At 40.0% G+C, this 18651-nt stretch overlaps 2 protein-coding genes across 2 annotated transcripts; one reads left to right on the top strand and one right to left on the bottom strand.

The window, feature by feature from the left end:
* Window positions 1-796: 796 nt before the first annotated feature.
* TRAPPC3L (trafficking protein particle complex subunit 3L) lies at window positions 797-17723 on the bottom strand. Its single transcript, XM_039731601.1, has 5 exons — window positions 17682-17723; window positions 15754-15851; window positions 12910-13009; window positions 2141-2326; window positions 797-1074 (listed from the first exon to the last, which is right to left on the bottom strand). Exons 1-5 carry the CDS (start codon window positions 17721-17723, stop codon window positions 955-957), a joined length of 546 nt encoding a protein of 181 aa, XP_039587535.1. The 3' UTR covers window positions 797-954.
* On the top strand, window positions 2698-7781 carry CALHM5 (calcium homeostasis modulator family member 5). The gene is made up of 2 exons (XM_039731600.1): window positions 2698-3539; window positions 6256-7781. Exons 1-2 carry the CDS (start codon window positions 3000-3002, stop codon window positions 6643-6645), a joined length of 930 nt encoding a protein of 309 aa, XP_039587534.1. The 5' UTR covers window positions 2698-2999; the 3' UTR covers window positions 6646-7781.
* Window positions 17724-18651: the final 928 nt, after the last annotated feature.

Raw genomic sequence — 18651 nt, 5'->3', positions numbered from 1 at the left:
CTCTGAGGCTGCTCCTTCTCTACCTCCTAGTCATGTGGAGTAACAAGCCCACTGCCAAGAGGAAGACATTCAGCAGCTGGTGGTGAAGGCCAGGTAAGAACAGAAAACATGACCACCAAACCAGTTCTGTGGCAATCTCAGAATTTTAATTCAAGTTTCCTTAGGCAGGTACAGATCCACAATGGCTATACATTAAATACGTCATGCTTTGTTCAGTTTGGCCACAAGATCAGTGCTCTTGGAGAGAAGGCTGACATGAAAAGGCCCATAGCTTGGTGAGACAAGCGCTGCTGCAGCTGTCAGAGTGCTGCAGCCTGGTGTGTGCACAGCACTGAGCAGGAGTGCCAGCAAAACTGCATGTGGGGCCTGAAGAGCTGGAAAGAACACCACCAGCGGCAGTGAAGACCCATCCCTCCATGGTTTCAAAGACAGCAGGATGTCCAGCATGGAGGACAATGAATGGCAAAGCATTACACATCAAAACATGCACCTGTGAGCGAGACACTGCATACAGCAATGACAGCAGAGGAATCCTTTATGGATAACCACACACAGCCAGGGAAATAAAGCACCTCTAGCAGCCATGCTTTGAAACATTACTGACAAAACGGGAAAAGGGCATCAGCTTTACCTGAAAACAGTTGCTATACAGAATAACAACTAGCACACACTAAATACTGAGATAAAACTTCCATTAAGCTCAAGAGGCTGGGTATGTGAGAAGAAAGGGCAGATAATTTTGATATTTTTTACTGATATCCATGTCACAACAATTAACATTGTTGTGACAATGTTAATTGTTGTGCCCTGCCCCTCCTCTTTGCTGCCCAGGTCTCTTCACCTTGCAACCAGCTGACTAGTGCAGCTGACTCAGCAAAGCCGTTTTTACCCTGTCTTCTTCTGAAACAAAAGGCACAAAATATCCCCCAGCAAGGCTCTCTCCCAATATTCTTTTCATTTGTTCCTTCTGTGCTTTCTGTCTTCAGGCTTCCTTAAAAATGTAATTCCTATTTCTGTCACAGCATCACCCTTCAGTCTGTCCTGGAGGAAGGAAACTTCTGCTGCCAAGTGAACCTGGAAAGAATCAGGTCTGATCAGTTAAGCAAAGAAATGCCCAGTTTTCCATCCTCCTGCAGTACAATGAGCTTTTTCTCTCTCTCTTACCACAAGAGGACCCCCTTTCTCAGGTTTTATAGGAAACAGATATCTAAATTGTTTTAAAATTGCTTTCCCAACTAAGCTAACACAATGGCAGTTTATAGACGCTGCAATTTATATAGCACATTACCCTTCTCCCCAGTGCTTTGTTTTCTTCTGAGACCCTAAATTGCATTCTTGATGATTTTGTGATCACAGAATTTCCTAGTCATGTACTAAGACCTATGATATAATACTTTTGTTACTTAGTCGTGTATCAGATGCTGTAATTCTGAGACTGATGTATGTGCATAACACTGCAGGGTTGAGTTTTTTGTCTCTTGAAATATAAGATCTATGCCGAGTCAGATATTGACAAAAAAACATAAAGCAACCCAAAAGTAATCTCCCTGAAGAAGCTCTACAGGTCAGAAATTTTCAAATTATGCCCTTTATTTACTTCTTTGCAAAACCTTACATTTAAGAACAAAATTTGCATTGCTGTCTGATACCCTTTTGATGCTTTGGTTTTAACATGATACTCCTCCACACTTTGTTCTCTCTTTCAGCAGGTACCATGGTAACCTGAGAATATTATTTATCTTGATGTATTTGGAAATAATCAGGGATGTCTATTACTGGCTACAGCTGTGCAGGGAAGTGTGATAGGCTCCAGGAGCAGCGGAGAAACCCAACATGCCCCTCTGTCCCTCCACTTTAAGTGTTACCTGTCTTCCTGATCCCACCTGGCTTTTGCACCCAAGTCAGCCACTGAACAGACTGAACAGCCAGGCAGGGACAGTGTGCTTCTCTACTTCAGGATCCAGGATCAGCCTTGTCCTCTTTTATCTATCCTTGTCTTATATTTTATCTAAATATAGATATTTAATCCAAGAGGTTAAACAATACTGTATTTCCTACTTTTATCTGAACAAGTGATTTTGTTTTCCTGTGTTTCTGAGAATTAACAAAGAATAGAGAAAACAGGTATGCACTTCCTTACCATTTCCAAGGCACCTCGAATCACCCCACAGAGGAGGTTACAATAGCAAAGTGACGCTCGTTCCGCTGGCAGCTCCTCCACAAAGTCCACTAGTGGGTTTTTGTCCAGGATTAAGGAGAATTCATTCCCTGTGGCACTATTACAGCTCACACTAGGGGTGACCCCAAGGTACATCTTGAAAGCAACCTTCAAAAGAATGAAACTCTGCTGCTTAAATGTGTTGTGTGCAAACCAGAGGTGAAACTTTAAAAAGAAGCATCCTGTAGACCAATTTTACCCCAGGAAATAAGGCGAAAGAGTCAGACAGGATAGAAATCAAAGTACATTTGTCTCTTCTGTGATCAGCTTGAGCCAGCAATGCAAATCTAGAGCTGTGTGATGCTCCAGGAAAACACAGCAGAGAGCTGTACTTCTTTGAAGTTCCTACATTTACAACCCCACACAAAGTGGTTTTACTGTTATCACTCCTCTGCTTTCAGTCATGTCATACTCCCTTGGGACCATTAGCATCTATATTAGGTCATTCACTACCTCACCAGCAACTTCTGTAATCACAGCTCAAGATCTCCCGCAACTCTGATCTCCCCATCTGCAGTCTCTTCAAAAAACAAAACAGCCCACCAAGAACAAGATCTCCAAGACTGCAAACAGCTGTTTACACGGAGCACCGTCTGCTTCCTTTCCTGGACGGGTGAATTGTACTGTGAATGTGCCCCATCCGTGCTCCGCAGCCGTGACATCACGGGTTATCTCGGCCGGGCGTGGGAGGCGGCAGAGAGGCGGCTGCGCCTCCTCGGCAGCGCTCTGCCCCGCTGCAGAGAAGCTGCCGCGACTGCCACCTCCTTAGTGAGTACCAGAGATGGATGCATTCCAAACAATCCTGAAGTTCTTTATGAACAGGAAAACCGCTATCGGTTACAGTTTTATGGCGCTGCTGACGATGGGAGGTGAACGTGTGTTTTCTCTTGTTGCTTTCAGATGCCCTTGCAGCAATGAAAACTTCAGGTACGGTTTGGTATTTCTCTTCTCGCCAGCTCTTGTTCTGCTGGTTATCGGATACTTCTTGAACAGCAAGACCTGGAAACTCTTTACAGGCTGCTGGGTGAATCCCAGGAAAATATTCCCCAGAGGGAATATCTGCCATTTCTTTTATGTCTTTGGACAAATCACTTTAAATGCTCTGGTAGCCCCAGTGATGTGGCTTTCCGTGGCTTTGCTCAACGGGACTTTTTACGAATGTGCTATGAGTGGCTTGAAAAATCCTGCCTACTTACAAGCAGTTTGCCACAGCAAATCGGAGAGCTGCCTTGAAGAGCTACACAAAGTAGCCTGTGACAAAAGCTCCCTGCCCTTTTCAGAGAGTGATGAACTGAAAAGAACACTTCAAGCACAGTCCCAGGTAAGAAAAATTATAAACAAAGACCATTATCCAGGTTGTACTGCTGCTGGGATTTATCTGTGGCAGATCCTGATGTCAGAAGTTTTGTTAACACTGTTTGCTTCATGTAAACCATGTTTTGGCAGCCTTGCAAAATACAGTCAATCCATCTTTTGGTTCAGTTTGAGCTGCTTCATATTTCTTAGGGGTCCCCACTGGTGGCAGGGTCAATAAGACCAGAAAACCTAATGCATTCTTCCTGAATGGAGATTGCTCTAAGGAGGGGGGAAAAAAGCCCAGCTGGATTATTTAGAAGGCTGATGTCACCCCATTAAAGGGGTCGGTCCTATTAAAAAATTCATGCCACACAGTCATATTTCAAATCATTGTGATAACTGTAGGGAATTTTTATGTCACTAATAGTAGAAAAATAGTGGAAAATAAGGTTTGTAAAATATCTTTTGACTGCTTACATAATATGTTTCTATTTGTGTTCCTCATTTTCATGACAAAAGTAAGCGTGTTTTTGTCCTGCTTGGAGGAAGTGAGAAACAATAAAGCAAGCAGATCATGCAAAGCTGAGATCTTACTACATTCTACAGTATTTGTGCAGTACAGTTTTGCTCTCTGCAATGTAATGCAAATAAATTCAGAGGCAAAAAATCAAAACGGTGGAGAGAATTTTTAAAAAGCTACAGAAAAAGGGAAAACAATCTGTGGAGCCAGCAACTCTTTGTCAGGAATTGTATCCATCTGGAACAATTTCCTTTCCAAGAGCTGGTTTTATTTTTAAGTCCTCGTGCAAATAGGACAGAGACTGCCTGCAGACAAAGCAATTTGTTTGTTAGTTTTAGAAGGCAACAACAGATAGTGCTTAAGACTTTAAGCTTTATGTATAGGAAATACTGAAAGATCAGGGATTCAGTATTAGCATGAGAATATATGAGTTCATTTTCCAAGCTGCAAGAAAGTGAAAAACTGCTAAAAAGAGTGATTTTTCAAATACCCATAAAAATCACTAGTCAGCACAAAGTGATTGGGAAACATAAAGGAAAGCTCTAACTATTCTTCCATACCACTTCCTAAGAATAGTTGTTTGTCAAGCTTCTCTGTTTCACAGACTTTCCCAAAGAAACTTTCTATATTCCATCAGCTAAACACAGATTTTTATTGGTGGTTATTTTTCTCAACATCAGTGCAAAAGTTCGCATGAGAAAGGATTCAGCTCTCCATATCATCACCATTAGAGCATGGGAATTCAGTTCCAATTCATACAAGCCTCTGAGCCCTAGAATACTTGTCCCACACTGGAACTTTTTCCAGGGTTTGAAAACAAGTTTAATTTTTATTTTTTTAACACATTGCAGTGGATTAGACAAGTAAAACCATTGGCTAGGCCAGTGGCACAAGGCAGGAAAAATTGTGTTCACACTGCTGCTCTCCTTGGAGAAGAACATTCCACAATAACCATTTCAAGCACATTTTTCCATTCTTGCCTCTTGCTGAGCAAGTAATTATGGAAGTAGCTCTTTCTTTTAAAATGCTCTTGACAAAACTTTGTCCAAATCTGAAGCTGCTACAGAAAAAAGAAATTGAGTGATGCTGGTTAATTATGTGGTTGTTTTGTTGGAGGTTTTTTCTTATTAAAAATAAGTCAGAAAATAAATCACCTAACAGTGGTCACAGTTTAAAAGACTGATTGATTTGGGACTAAAGTTACTTGCCCTTTTTGGTTTTGTAGTTCTTCATGATTCAAAATTAGTAATTCTTGTTGGGTAGTTCTATGTAATGCTTTTAGCACTTAGAAAACACTTTACCATTTACCAAAGAGAAACCAAGAGGAGCAGTACTGAGAAGCCTCTATGCTGATGGACTTAATCTTTCTCTTCAGTCCTGTCTTGGTTTGAAAAGACAGGTGTCTGCCAAGGAAGGCAGGAGCCTTCCTTGAAATGTTAAATGTAAACCCCCTCCCTCCAAATTATTATAATTTTGAAATTAAGGGGCTCTCAGGCAAAGATATGGGAATAGGAATAACAGTTCTTTATTAGGAAAATTAAAAATACAAATGAAATAGTACAAGAAAAGAAAAGAAACCACTGACAGAGTCAGAATGCAACTTGACACCCTGTGGGTGAGGGTGCTGGTACCAGTCTTGTTAAATGGTGGCTGCAGTCCTGGAGTGACAGATGTGGTTCTGTTGAAGCAGTGATCCTGTAGATAGATGGGTGTAAGTTTTCTCTGAAGGTCTGGTAGCAGTGTAAATGGGCCTGGTCTTCCCCTGGGAAACCAGTGGAGAAGACAGTTGCTCCTCTGGGAGTCCAGTGGAAAAGGCTGACTGTGATGTTCCTAATCTCAGATTATATCCAGGCAGTAATGTTTGGCTCCTCCCCCTGGGCAGAGCTTCTCACAATGGCATGATATAATTTTTATCAGTCATGCAGTGAGACTCACTGGCCCATGAACAGCAGATATCTCCACGGAGGGAGGATTGGTTGTGGAAGAGCTAAAGAAAAACTGCCCAATTAACAGAAGATAACTGCCCCACCTTTAACAGATGGGAATCGAATACACACACCCATTTCCAACGTAAGACATGTTCCCATGTGGATGTCCCATTAACATCACGGCCAGCACCAAATGCAAACAAAGTGACCACACTTTGTCAGACATTTGTAATTCAAGTAGCATTTTCACTTGGGTCTTTTTAACCTGAAACTGATTTCTTTTGCCTTCCCAGATTTTAGGCTGGTGTGTGATAGTTACCACAGCTCTCCTCTCCCTGCTAACCACTTGCTGTGCCAGCTGCCAGTCAAAAGTCAGCCACCTCCAGCTGATGTTCTGGAGAGTGTATGAGGGGACGGAGAAGGAGCAACTGGAGCAGATTTTCCAGCTGTATGCCACCAAGCTGAGCGAGCGAAACCTGAAGTGCTTTTTTGAAAACAAGGAACCAGAACCCATTTCCCTGCCAGCTTTCCAGGCATGGGAAGATGCTTCCCAGCTGTACTCTTTCAGCAACAGCAAACAGCATTATAGCACGATTCACAGACTAGTTGAAGAAGGCCAGAAAGGAACCAGTGAGGAAAGAGAGACATTGCTGGACCTTGCGGACAGAAGGGAAGTACCATAGACCAAGTATAATTTCAGCATTTTTTATATCTTGTTAATATGGCATACTTCTAGCTGGTTTTGTCTCTGTATTCTTTTCACAATGGCCTCTTTCTTATTCATCATGTTTTCCCCCTGCTAGTTACTTGCTCCAAAAGGATGGAATGAAATTATTTCTCCACACAAGTGAAAAGGCTGAAGTTCTCCACAGCACCCAGAGTTCACATCACTGGCTCAGCATCAAGAGTTGACAGCACAAAGAAAGGAAAAATGGCTTCTACAAGCGGGTTTGAACAACATGTTATGCAAAATGTGCTATAGTGTGCTTATCCTACTAGAGACTATCAACAAGTAAAGTAATTTAAAGTGTGTGAATATAATAACAAGATATGTGTGGCTTTCTGACAGCCCACAGAAAGTAAAGGTTTTCTGTCCAGGTCATTTCCAGGCCAATTGCAGGTGCAGACTTGTTTCGAGGCACCAGTGATCCCTCAAGGCTTCTCTGTCTTTGGATATTTTGTCTTTGTAGAACATCTCCCTATTATCTGCTCCCAGTCTAGACTTTCTCTTTGTATGGATATAAAGTTCTAGTTTTGAGCAAGTTTCAGGCACTGGGTGCAGCCTGTAGTGCTATGTAATATTGTTGTTTCTGGGCCTGCAGCCAATGTTCAACAGAAGGTCTGGAAGGAAATTCCACTTTTTAAGACAAGAAAATATTTTTCCAGAAGACTGACTTTCATTTTTTTGAATACCCTAGGAAATTTTAGTGTCTGGAGCGCGAAGAACCAGCAGGTGAGGCAACTGCATAGTCAGTGCCTCTGACAAACACATTTCACCCCAGAGCCCTGTGCTTATGTCACTCACTTGGAATTCATCACATGACTCTCAGGGTGTTCAGAGTATTCGCAAATGTTTTATAAAGGGAGAACAAAGTTACTTTCCCTGGGGTGGCTGGGCAGGCTTTTTTGTAGCATTTTATTGCCAGTCTCTCCGAGTCTGCAAAGAATCATAGTTTTGCTGTGCTTGAGTCATGCTCTTCTCAACAAACCAGGATATCCTGCCCAGCTGTTCTCATACTCATTGGGTTTCTTCAGCGGGTAAAAGCATCTATATACAGACCATTACTCTTTATGAAATAAAACAGAAGTGTTAATTCAACTCTCTGCTTAGAATTTTGTCCTTATGTTTTCAAGAACTTGTGACCTTTGAGACAACGTTTTAAAGTTCTTTCATCCCAGATGACCCACTTAGCAGCACACTTAAAACACGTTATATGCTTGAATGAGCCTGCTGTAGCTGAAAGCACAGATGCAACACTGCCAAAATGAAAGTCACAACAGCAGATGTGTGACACTGTGCCTGGCACATACACCAACCATTTTCTCCCCAGGAGCTTCTCCTGGTATAGCACTTACCTACTTGCAGTCTATACGACCCCTCCTACTTGTCTTGGTTTTATCCTTCCTTTTGAGAACTGCCCCAGCATCTTCTGTCCAGCCCCAATTCTCCTCCTCCCTGCACACACAGGGAGAAAACAGACACTACCCCCTGGGCCAAATTTCCCTTTCCAAAACTGTCTCTCCACCTCTTTCCTCAGAAAGTCAAAGCAAGCAGGGATGTAATGGGGAGGACAGCAGGTAGGTTAATGAGTTGGTCAAAGAAATATGGGAAACAAGTGGGTTGAGGTAAAGATAAGGTCTCCAGTGTGATGTAATAGCTGGGACACAGAGGCAGAAGCATAGCTGGTAGAGTGAAGGGTAGGAGAACAGAGTGATCCCACTTAGAGCTTTTGGCATCCTCTTTTCCCTCAGAAGAAAGCTTAGGACTCTGCACCTGAGTAGCCCAAGCCATCTGAAATGGCAGCATTTCCCAGCCCTACCTTCTGCTTTATTGTGGAGGGGCAAATCCAAGATGAATTTCCCTCTCCCCCTCCTTGCCTGCTTCATGTTTGCAGGTAGCTTATGTTGAGAGTGTCTCCAGCCCCAAGAGCAGCTGCTGAACATTTTGTGCTGCAATGTGTGCCTGGTAGGAGCCCATCTCTCCCTGATCCCCATTCTCAGGGCTGTGTGACTCTTTTATCAAAACACCTCCGACTCAATGCAATTTCCATGTGGATCCTAGAATACTTCTGTGAAAATAGACTGAAATAACAGCCAGTTTGACCCTATCTTTCCAACTGGCATGTGGGTTTGAAAAATTTAACTTAGTCCTTCAAGGGGATATTGCAAAAGTTGCTTTCCATCAGCATTGTTTCTGAATCCAGCAGCTACCATGGCAGCTCAGAAAGAGACAAGACTATTGTCAACACTGTCCAAAACAAACTGGAGGGAGAGAAAAACACCCAACAAATAAAACCAAACAGCAAGATCAACACTTTCTGCTGGAAAATTTAGATTTTGCATTATTTTTGATACCTGTCAAAATATGAGTATACAAGAAAATAGGGAAATTCTGTTTAATCCTCTGTGCTCTGTCCCTCAGTTTGGTCTTTAAATTCTCTTAGCTCTTCTTCCACTACACATCTGCTCCTCCATCAAACTTGAAGTTTTTGTTATAAGAATAAAGACTTTTTAACCATGCTAAGCCCTCATATACTCTCAATTTAGTTTCAGCTGTGCTTTGCATTATGGTATGATGAATCTGTCCAAATTCTATTGTTAAAAATTCCTATGAAAAAGAGAACTTGCAAGGAAACTATGCAAAAGAAGTAGCTGGTTTGAAATGGAGCGCCAAATTGCAAAGATATAGGGTGAAAATTGTGAAAATGTCTTGGCAGGAACAATAATTTAAATGCATAGATAAGCAAATAAATGAATATAAAAGACTTTTTTCTTAAAACCAGGCTATAACTGAACAGCAACTACTTTAAAACCACCATTTACAGCTTCTCAGAGGATAAAAAAAAGGTCTTCTCAGTCGTTGTGACTCCAAAAGACTAGAAGGTAAAATGAATGAGGTGGTTTAAAACTTGCATCCCATAAATCTGTCTCGTTTTTATTGATCAAATGGAAGAAGAATGTCTGTTTAGACATGTACATTTTTTTTTCAGCAAAATTATGCCCATTTAAAGTAAAACCTCACTTTTGAAAATGTTATTTGCAACTCTATGACATTATACATTGCATAATGAGAAAATACATCTGAACAGTTTGAATTAAAAATGTATCTCTGCCCTTTTTAAAAAACTCAGTCAGAATTCCATCTCTCTCAAGCAGCAAGAATAAAAATCATTAACATTTTGATGGTGCTCAAACACAGCCTAGAATTACTGGAATATTTAGGAAGCCACTAACTTTTCAGTCCCTCTACATGCTACTGGGGACTTTTCACTTCCAAACTTTTTATGCATAAGTCATGACACCAAGTAAGTACGGACTGTTAAAGAAATTGAAACCATGATTTCAGACAGCATAATAGCAAGATTAATGAAGGACCAGAATTCATCTGCTTGAAAGGGGAAAGGCAGCCAAAATAATATTTCTGCTAGCATACTTTTTATTCTTAGTATTTTTCCTGTCAGTGTTTGGAAAGAGGAAGATATAGTAAAGGTTTTGCCATCTGTTGCCGATTCCAAACTTTTCTTCTGACCTTTCCTTTACTCTCCACAGTGCAGCACTTCAATGTCCTGTTTACTGTCTACCACAGTAGGCTGTATTACTTAGCACAGCAACCTGCTTATGCATTTCCTTCTCCCTGCTGAGATCTAAAAACCAACATTTACCAGCTTCATAAATTCTGCCAGCTCTGTCAGACCTTCAAACTGGCCATATGTCAATATCCAGGGACCTTGTGTGGCAGCACCTTCCATGACACAGGAAAGGACTTTTCCTGTCCTACAGCTCTGGACAGGGGGTGACATGGTTGGATTACCCCATCCTTTGTTATCGCCCCCCAGGGAGCTCTCTTCAAAGACCTCCAGAGATGTTCGTTTCCTGTGTTCACAGGGTACTAAGTGTCCATAATAAAGCCCATCTCTGCAGCCACTGCTTTTCAGGAACAGATTTATCCTTAGGCACTATTTAATCCAGCCCGTGAGCCAGCAACAGTTTGCTGTGGACCAGAGGGTGTGGTCAGGCTGCTTCCATTGCTGGCACAGACAAACATCTCCTCGTGTTAGTGAAGGTAACATAAACATTAGATCTAAAACCAGAAGCTGTTTTTTTGCAACTCATTAGATCAGATCAATTATGTCAAGGTCTTTGAAGAGAAATTGAACTAAAATTTTGTTTTTGCAGGATTATAGAGAAAGTTATCAACCTCATTTCAAAAGTAATCCTCAGTTAGATTCAAATTCTGAATCCCATTTTGGACATTACTTCTTCAGCTGGGCTTTATTCTTAATATCATTCCTCAGTCTTGCAGGATTATAGAGAAAAATTATCAACCTCATTTCAAAAGTAATCCTCAGATTCAAATTCTGAATCCCATCTTGGACATTACTTCTTCAGCTGGGCTTTGTTCTTAATATCATTCCTCAGTTGGTTTCCATTTCTTCCCCCAATTTGCCAGAAAGCCTACTTTCACATGTCCTGTTTCATGTCTTTTCTAACTCAATCCCAACTGTAACCCTGCCAAGTCACAGGACCAACATGAGAAGACAGAGAACACCATGGGAACTCAGTGTAGAAGGGCTCACTTTGGCTCCTCATCAAAACTTGTTGGCCCTTCTCCAGGCCAGTATAAATTAGCCCAGGCTTTGCAATCTGAACCAGTGGTGGAAGATTTAAGCTCCCAATTACTGCTTTAGGTGCACCTTTCCTCCAGTATTTATTTCTTAACCTGGGAAGCTGGCTTTGTAGTTCTCTTTTTTTCTTTTTTTCTTTTGCTTCATCTCTTTCCATTTCCACAGGGAACACCCACAGCCTGATCTTACAGACTTCTTTGTTTTCCAAAGAACTGAAGGATAATAGCTATGTTAACAGGAGGTTTGGCTTTTAACTACTTGAATTGCCGAACTGTCTTAATTACTTTAACTTTGAACTGGTTTTACTCATCCTCAAACAGATTTGTACTTCTGAAGACTTAATGCAGTTAAACATTTAAGCACTTTCTCCTGGCTGGGAACACTCTTGCTGAAGAGTTAAGGAGATCATGTAAACAGCTTTGTGATTCTGAGCTAAAAACTGTAGTAGAGTATTTGCAGCTCCTTACTGGGTCACTTAAGACATGTTTTGTTGGCATGTGTCTCAGACAAATGTGCTTGAAGATTATTTAAAAATTGTTTTGCCAAAGAAATGTGAAAATGCTGTACATATCACATTTTGCCTCAGAAATGTTATACTCCTACTACAGAACTCCTTTTAGTTTGCTAAAAATAGTCTTTCAAAGGGACAGTGTGTGCTTTAATGTTTGTCCCAGTCTTTCCAAGTAATTTTTTACTTCTCTTAATGAGTCTCTTTGGAAATACAAGCTGCAGAGAAATGGTGTCTTTTTCCATTGTTAATTTCTCACTGCACTTTGCTGTTGAATACCATGTACTTAAGAATGAAGGTTCAACTGTAATAATGCATTTGTAAAGAAAGGAACTATGAGGAATAAGACCCAGAAAACCAGGTATCTGACATATATGTGAAAATAAAGTACTAATACCACCTGAAGAAGAATGCAAAAGTGAACAACAATTCAATTTTGCAGGCTGCTATCATTTTCTTAAATGAGGCAGTGTATTTTAAAACAGTGATTGAAATGCTGCTTGTCTCATCCATTTCATTCAGCTGCCTTCACCATTTCCAATGGATGGTCTATCCTAGCTCAGCTTCTTACCCGGAGGAATTTTGTTATGTATTCTTATTTAAATTTCTCTTTGAAATTCCCTAGAATTCTAACTTGCCAATGGGGGCAAAAGTACATTTTTAGAAACCTGTGTCTTTGTTGTCCAACAGAAGTGTGAGCAGCTGCTCAATGAAAGGGAAATTTCCATCAAAGTAGGAGAAAGTATCTGCTCTGATTTTATCTTTTTGATTTTATTATTAGATTTGTGGGCAGTCAGGAAAATGTTCCTCTCATTTTCCTTTCTTACAGTTCTTCTTTGCTACCACTGAGATTTTTCATTTTGCACAAAATCCTGCAGCTTGTTCTTAATATTACCATTTAAAAGTAAAAATATATCTAAGATAGTTATGGCAATGATGAGAAAAGTCAAATAGCAGAAGTAAAAATATCAAAGTTTAACATCTGTATGAGACAGTTAAGACTTATTCTCCTAGGAAGAGACAAAACGAAGGGAATATATGATTCTAAGATCACTCAATCTGATGATGCTTTAGAAAATACAAATCTTATTTACCTGTGCAATCATGTGTGCCGTTTCAGAGTAACTACGGCACTTTTTCACAGCTGAACGAGCCAAAAAGTCATCAATCAGTCTTATGCCGATGCTGTATCCCCTGAGGAGGAAACAAGGAAAGGCAGCATTTAAAATGGGGAACTTCTTTCCACCTGCCATCTCCCTAATGCGTCTCTTGCACTTCCTCAGCAAAACAGCTGCATGATCCTAATTGAGGGACTTCAGTAACAACACATTTTGCTGGTCTACATTCTTCTTTCTACTACATTTCTACTACATTCTACAGCACAGTGGGACTGCTGTTCATGCAGTCATTTAAGGAATCATACTTCTTTAAGCATGATACTCCTGGCAAGGATGATATGAATTGTCTACACAGTTTTTCTTTACATTGTCTATACGTATGGACACCAACCCTGGGCACCCTCATTGCAGCATTCAGCTGCCATAGGAAATGCAATCACACCTGATCTCTTTCACTTTCTCCTCTTGCCTCTTCACCTCATTCTTCACTCTTCCTTCACAATTATCGGTTTGTCTTTTTTCCTAATGTTATTTCTCTTCATCTAACTAGTTGATGAAAAAAAATTCAGAAGTTGTTAGTTAACACATGCTACCAATAGGTAAGGCTTTATAAAGGGAAGGCCTTGTAACATGGCTCCAGCCTGGTACTTAGGCTAAGTAGAAGGGAACTATGGGAGACTCAGCTGGAATAAGGATAGAGAAACATCAGAGATGAGACATGAGAGATGTGAGACATGCTGTGTGACTGCCACGTGTCCACATGATGTCCACATGTGTAGGGTTGTTACTTGACTTGGGCTTGTTGTGCCTTAAAACTGTGTAAACCAGTAACAGGCTAACTGCTTAAAAAGGCTGGGGTTTTGGCAATAGGGAGCAATCCTTGCTACCTGCCTGGGGATCCTGCGTCATTCATTACCAGAGTTTTGGTACACTGCCACCTCCATTTTGTATTTAAAATACTACAATTAAAAAAAAAAAAAACACACACACACAAAAAACAACAACAAAAAACCCCAAACAATGACAACAACAACAACAAACACACACACAAAAAAAAGAACCAACCACCAAACAAAAAGGGATGGAAGATAATGGAATTTTATAAAACAAATATTCATTCCTAGCTCTGACACATTAACAAAGGCCAATAACTTCTTAGTGTGCAAAACAGCTGTGACTCCAAACATTTTCTGAAAAATGGAAGGACATCGACACAAACATCTTGTAAGAATGGGTACTCAGGCTACAAATGTTTTTAGGAAATTCTTCATTCCCAGTTATGTGGATATTGGCAGTGTCTGCTTGTTTGTCAGAGGCCCTACACCCTCAGTGAAGCAGCCTGAACTCAGTGGATTTTTTTACTGGTTTGTGTACAACATCTTTGGCTAGAGAACAGTGAGCTGATGACGAGACCAAAACTGGGTTTGGCAGCGTGAAGATTAAAATTGCAGTATGTCATGTGTCTAGAAACAATTAAATATTTATCTATTGCCTAAGTATCAGTATCAATAACATTGGCAAATGTGTCATCAGCATTTAGCAAGGTGTATTAGTGACATAGAAGACTACTTAGATACATTTCAACTTTTATGCCCTAGATTTGCAAAGTCAAATTAATAACAGACTGGTAAGCAGCTACTTGGCAACTGTACAGTGAAAAACACCCTTCTTACTACAGACTATATATGTACACAGAGAGAGAGAGAGAGATAAGAACACTGTCCCCACCTGTCACAGGTCTGCTGAGATGTGAGGTTTCTTTGTGAAGCTGGGCTGTTTCATAATCACAGAAGTAAAGAACACATTGTTTTAATGAAACCTGACATTATATGATCAAGTCTTCCTCAAAACAAAAAGATTTCATAGAAACAACAACTGCAATAATGAAAACATAAGGAGGAAAATCTATCTTCACGTCTTCCAAAACTGCTCTCTAGTAATTTCTATCATGGCATCATTGAAGAAGCGTGTGCATATTTCAAAGGTATGATTTTCACCAGAGCTGAATGAAAGACGAATATTAAAAAGTATTTGAGGGATGTTATCCCTTATAAGTTTGTGAATAAATTACTTTTCTTTTTCCCAAACAATGATTTTTTTTTTCTCAATTTACTCTCATGGATAGTTATTGGACTACAGCTAGTTTGCAAACTTTCAGATTAATAGTAAAGTGGTCAGGGTATTCTGTCCTCTGTGATTTTTGTAAATCCATTTTGCATGTCCACTTTGCCCAGAAATATAAGCCTTACTGTTCTGACAACGGCCTTACTATATGTTCTTGTTGACCAGCTAAAAAGTTGTTTCTCGCTGATTTTCCATTATATTGTTATTTTTATGGTAAATGTAATGCCTAGGAATCTCAGTCAGCATGACGGGGTTTGTAAACATTGAATCTTCATTTTCCAAGGTTATCCATGTAAAAATCCACCTTCACTGACCTTTTGCGCTATCTCACTCATTGCTGTAAGGTCCTTTAAAGGTGAGAGGATCATTTGCCCCTAACCCAGTAAGGGATACAGGATATGAAATTTAGAAGATTATATTAACAATGAGCATAACTAAAGGATCAGGAAGGAACAAGTGTAAGCTATGAAAACAATCCTGACACTATTCCTCAGCACATTAAAAAGCTAATTGTTGATTTTAATTCACAAATTAGTGTTGTTTCTGTTGACAGAATATTGAACCTTTTCCTTGTCTTCTCAGTAACCATAGGCAGACTGCTGGAAGTTGTGAGATAACAAACAAAAAGCTGAAAGGTAATATATATGTAAACAAGTATCATTATGGATAAAACTGAACATTTAAAGCAGTACTTACATTCTATCTAAACAGGCATTGACATCTTCATCTTTTTCATACTCCTTGCACAGCTGGGCTACCAAAGCCCCATATGTGAGTACAAAAAGTTCTCTGCTCTGTCAGAAAATAAGAAAATCAAAAATTAAGTGACCTAAAATCCAACTCTTCCACATTTTTAAGCTGCTGCTCATTAAAAGCAAGTAAAAAAAAACCCAACATTTAAATCAATAAAGACATTTTTGTCCATGGATACATAATCACTGAAATCCTCATTTCAAGCATGACAGAATCTATATTCATCCTCACTTGAGTTTGCAAGGGATTTTGGTTGTTAGAAGTACCGTTTCTTGGCACACTCAGGTTTACTATCATCACTAATTCTTGCATCTTGATTGTATGCTGGATTGACAAATTCTGTCAAGTGCCATCCAAGAATAATAACAAACAGCAGCAGGGAAAGAGGCAATGAGCTATTAATCCTTCTGCAGTAGCACAACAGTTCACAAAGGTAGGGTTGATCTGATTCAAATCATTAGCTGCTTTCTCTAAAAAAGTAAAAAGTAGATAAAAATTTAGCTCAGAATAATGAAAAATACTATAATTCTGTACAAGGGTAAAGAATAACAGCAAGATGAAACGGACTGCAAGGATTGCAGCCCCCAAGGAACATGGAGAGCAACTGAAGATGTCAAAGATGTATCTCTGCACTGGTCCTGCCACATGCAGGGGTCTTCAGGTCCTCAGATGTGCAACAGTTTGGAGGAGAGTTTCCTTCTCTCCCTGCCCTGTCAGATCACATGCATGCACTGCACAACTGTCTGTATTTAGCAGGAGTAGCAGCTGTCCTTTAAGTGAGAGGGTAGGTTGACTCTTACTAAACTTGGACAGGAATTAATTAAAGGAAGTGCTAGAGCCCTGTGACGTGGTCAGACCAGAGCTGCTTTTTGTCTCTAGCCTGCGGAAAAATAATAGGGAATACCAATAAAAACAACAAAACAAATCACACTAGCAAAGTAAGAACAGCTAAGTGGAAAGATTTCTTCCTGCTTCCTTGACATCCAAAGTTTGGAGTTTAATCGGTGTTGCTGTTTTAACAAGTCATTGTTCAAAAACTTAAGCAGAACCATTTTCCAAACTCATTTCAGTGATAACTCCTGTTGAAAATAATGTGCTTTTGGCCAAATTCTCAGTAACAAGTTTTCAATGGAGTAAATGAATCTCATACAGGTCCTGTATTGCTTTGTTATTATTGTTCAGCAAAAAGTCTCTGTTGCAACAAGAAAATTACCCCAGAGAAACTTAAGCATAATATATCAATGTAATCAAATTTATCAGCCACACTTGCAACCCATTAGAATACTTTTTGACCATAAACTTAGGTATATTAACTGTAACTTTATTACACTCTCTTATTTGTTTTTCAGTGGAGACCTCTGTCCTCTTTTCAGAAATTGATACAACATTGTCTTAAAGTCTTCTGGAATTTTTCCACTGCCCAGTTCCTGTCAAAAATCACCATTCACCATAGAGAAAGCCCTAAGGCTCCTGAAGAATGGTTTGTGTGGAATGGAACCATTCAAGCACAGAACAGAGATCTCCTTCCCTTTGTGTTTCATTGAATGACTATCTAACCACAGAGGTACATAAACTTACCTGGCATTTGTATCTTAGACCATAAACACTTGAAGCACTTAGACTGCTGTTTTGGAACAGATTGCAGTCTCAGAACCTTTGTGCCCCTCTTTCCCAAGCCTGTACAGAATCCCAGCACTAGAAATAGGAGCCATAAATGCTGCTAGCAGCTCTGCTCTTGTATCATCAATCTTATCCCTATGCTTTCAGTACTTTCAGATTGTTCAGAAACAGGAGTGTATAAAATGCATCAATAAAATAATAGGTTATTACTCCATGCACAATTGGAATAACACATTACAAAAATGTCTTACTATTTTGTGGTTCTCCTGCTTTCTTCCTGGTGATCGAGACATGTTGCTTGTGTAACTCCTGATGTATTGAATTGTCAGTTTATATGTTTTCTTCCTCAAGCAGTACAGTCTTCTCTCAATCTTTCTCTTCTCTTTTCTCCTCTCTGCTCTTCTGTCTTTTGCACGAGATGTGTTTGCTGCAGTCTGTAATGCTGCTGATGCTCCTCCTATTCTCTGAGTGCACTGAGCCCTTTGGGAGGAATTTGACTGAACAGATCTGCCACTGTCCACAACATAAATAATCGCTCTCTCCATAGGAATGGTTTGTAATCAAATACACAGCGAGCACATGTGAAGTCAAACAGAACAGGTCTTACATTTTTAGGGACAGTAAATTAAATTTGTTGTTTCTATCAGACTTTGGTGTTTGGAGAACTAAGAAAAACTTCATCTCTGAAGAACAAAAACACAATTGCAAGGTACTGCTGTACAAGGGAAATAAAAATTGATTGTTTTCAATCTAAAGAAGCTATAGTAGTCTGCCAACTCTGACTGCTGTAATCTGGTGAGTGTAGTCTGCCTAAATTGGGGAAGTGTGGCTTTTAAGGCACTGCTACCACCATGTTTGTGTAAACCTGCCAGGGCAGATTGAGAGAACTCGGCTTCCCAGAGGAATAAATTCTGTACCTGTACAGCTGCCAGCTTGTGCAAATGGCACTTTCACTAACCATGTTCCTAAGGGGTTTATATAATTATAATTCTATCATTCTTAACTTGTTATAGCCCATATTTCTTAATATCCTTGCAATGACCATCCAGGCTTAGTTCATCTATTTTGCCCTGTGGTAAATTTGGCCTATGAGGTAAACTTTGATGATGGCCACTGGTGAATTTAGAAATTAATCAGGTATTTGTCATTCCTTATAGGATTTACCTGAACATACATTCCAACTGAGTCCTCTCAGGAAAGGAAGTAAAAATATATGGCCCT

The sequence above is a fragment of the Passer montanus genome, unplaced genomic scaffold, assembly GCF_014805655.1.
Source record: "Passer montanus isolate IOZ18808 unplaced genomic scaffold, ASM1480565v1 scaffold79, whole genome shotgun sequence".
Lineage (NCBI taxonomy): Eukaryota > Metazoa > Chordata > Aves > Passeriformes > Passeridae > Passer > Passer montanus.
Note: the sequence above shows the minus strand (reverse complement) of the source record. Positions and strands in the feature narration are given on the sequence as shown.

Excerpts from the sequence above, each read along its gene's own strand:
- CALHM5 (XM_039731600.1), top strand. The coding sequence starts at position 3,000 with ATGGATGCATTCCAAACAATCCTGAAGTTCTTTATGAACAGGAAAACC. Across the intron at positions 3,540-6,255 it reads CACTTCAAGCACAGTCCCAG|ATTTTAGGCTGGTGTGTGAT; the intron begins GTAAGAAAAATT and ends TTGCCTTCCCAG.
- TRAPPC3L (XM_039731601.1), bottom strand. The coding sequence starts at position 17,723 with ATGTCTCGATCACCAGGAAGAAAGCAGGAGAACCACAAAATA. Across the intron at positions 2,327-12,909 it reads CGGCACACATGATTGCACAG|GTTGCTTTCAAGATGTACCT; the intron begins GTAAATAAGATT and ends ATTCTTTTGAAG. Across the intron at positions 1,075-2,140 it reads TTCGAGGTGCCTTGGAAATG|GTTCACTTGGCAGCAGAAGT; the intron begins GTAAGGAAGTGC and ends GATTCTTTCCAG.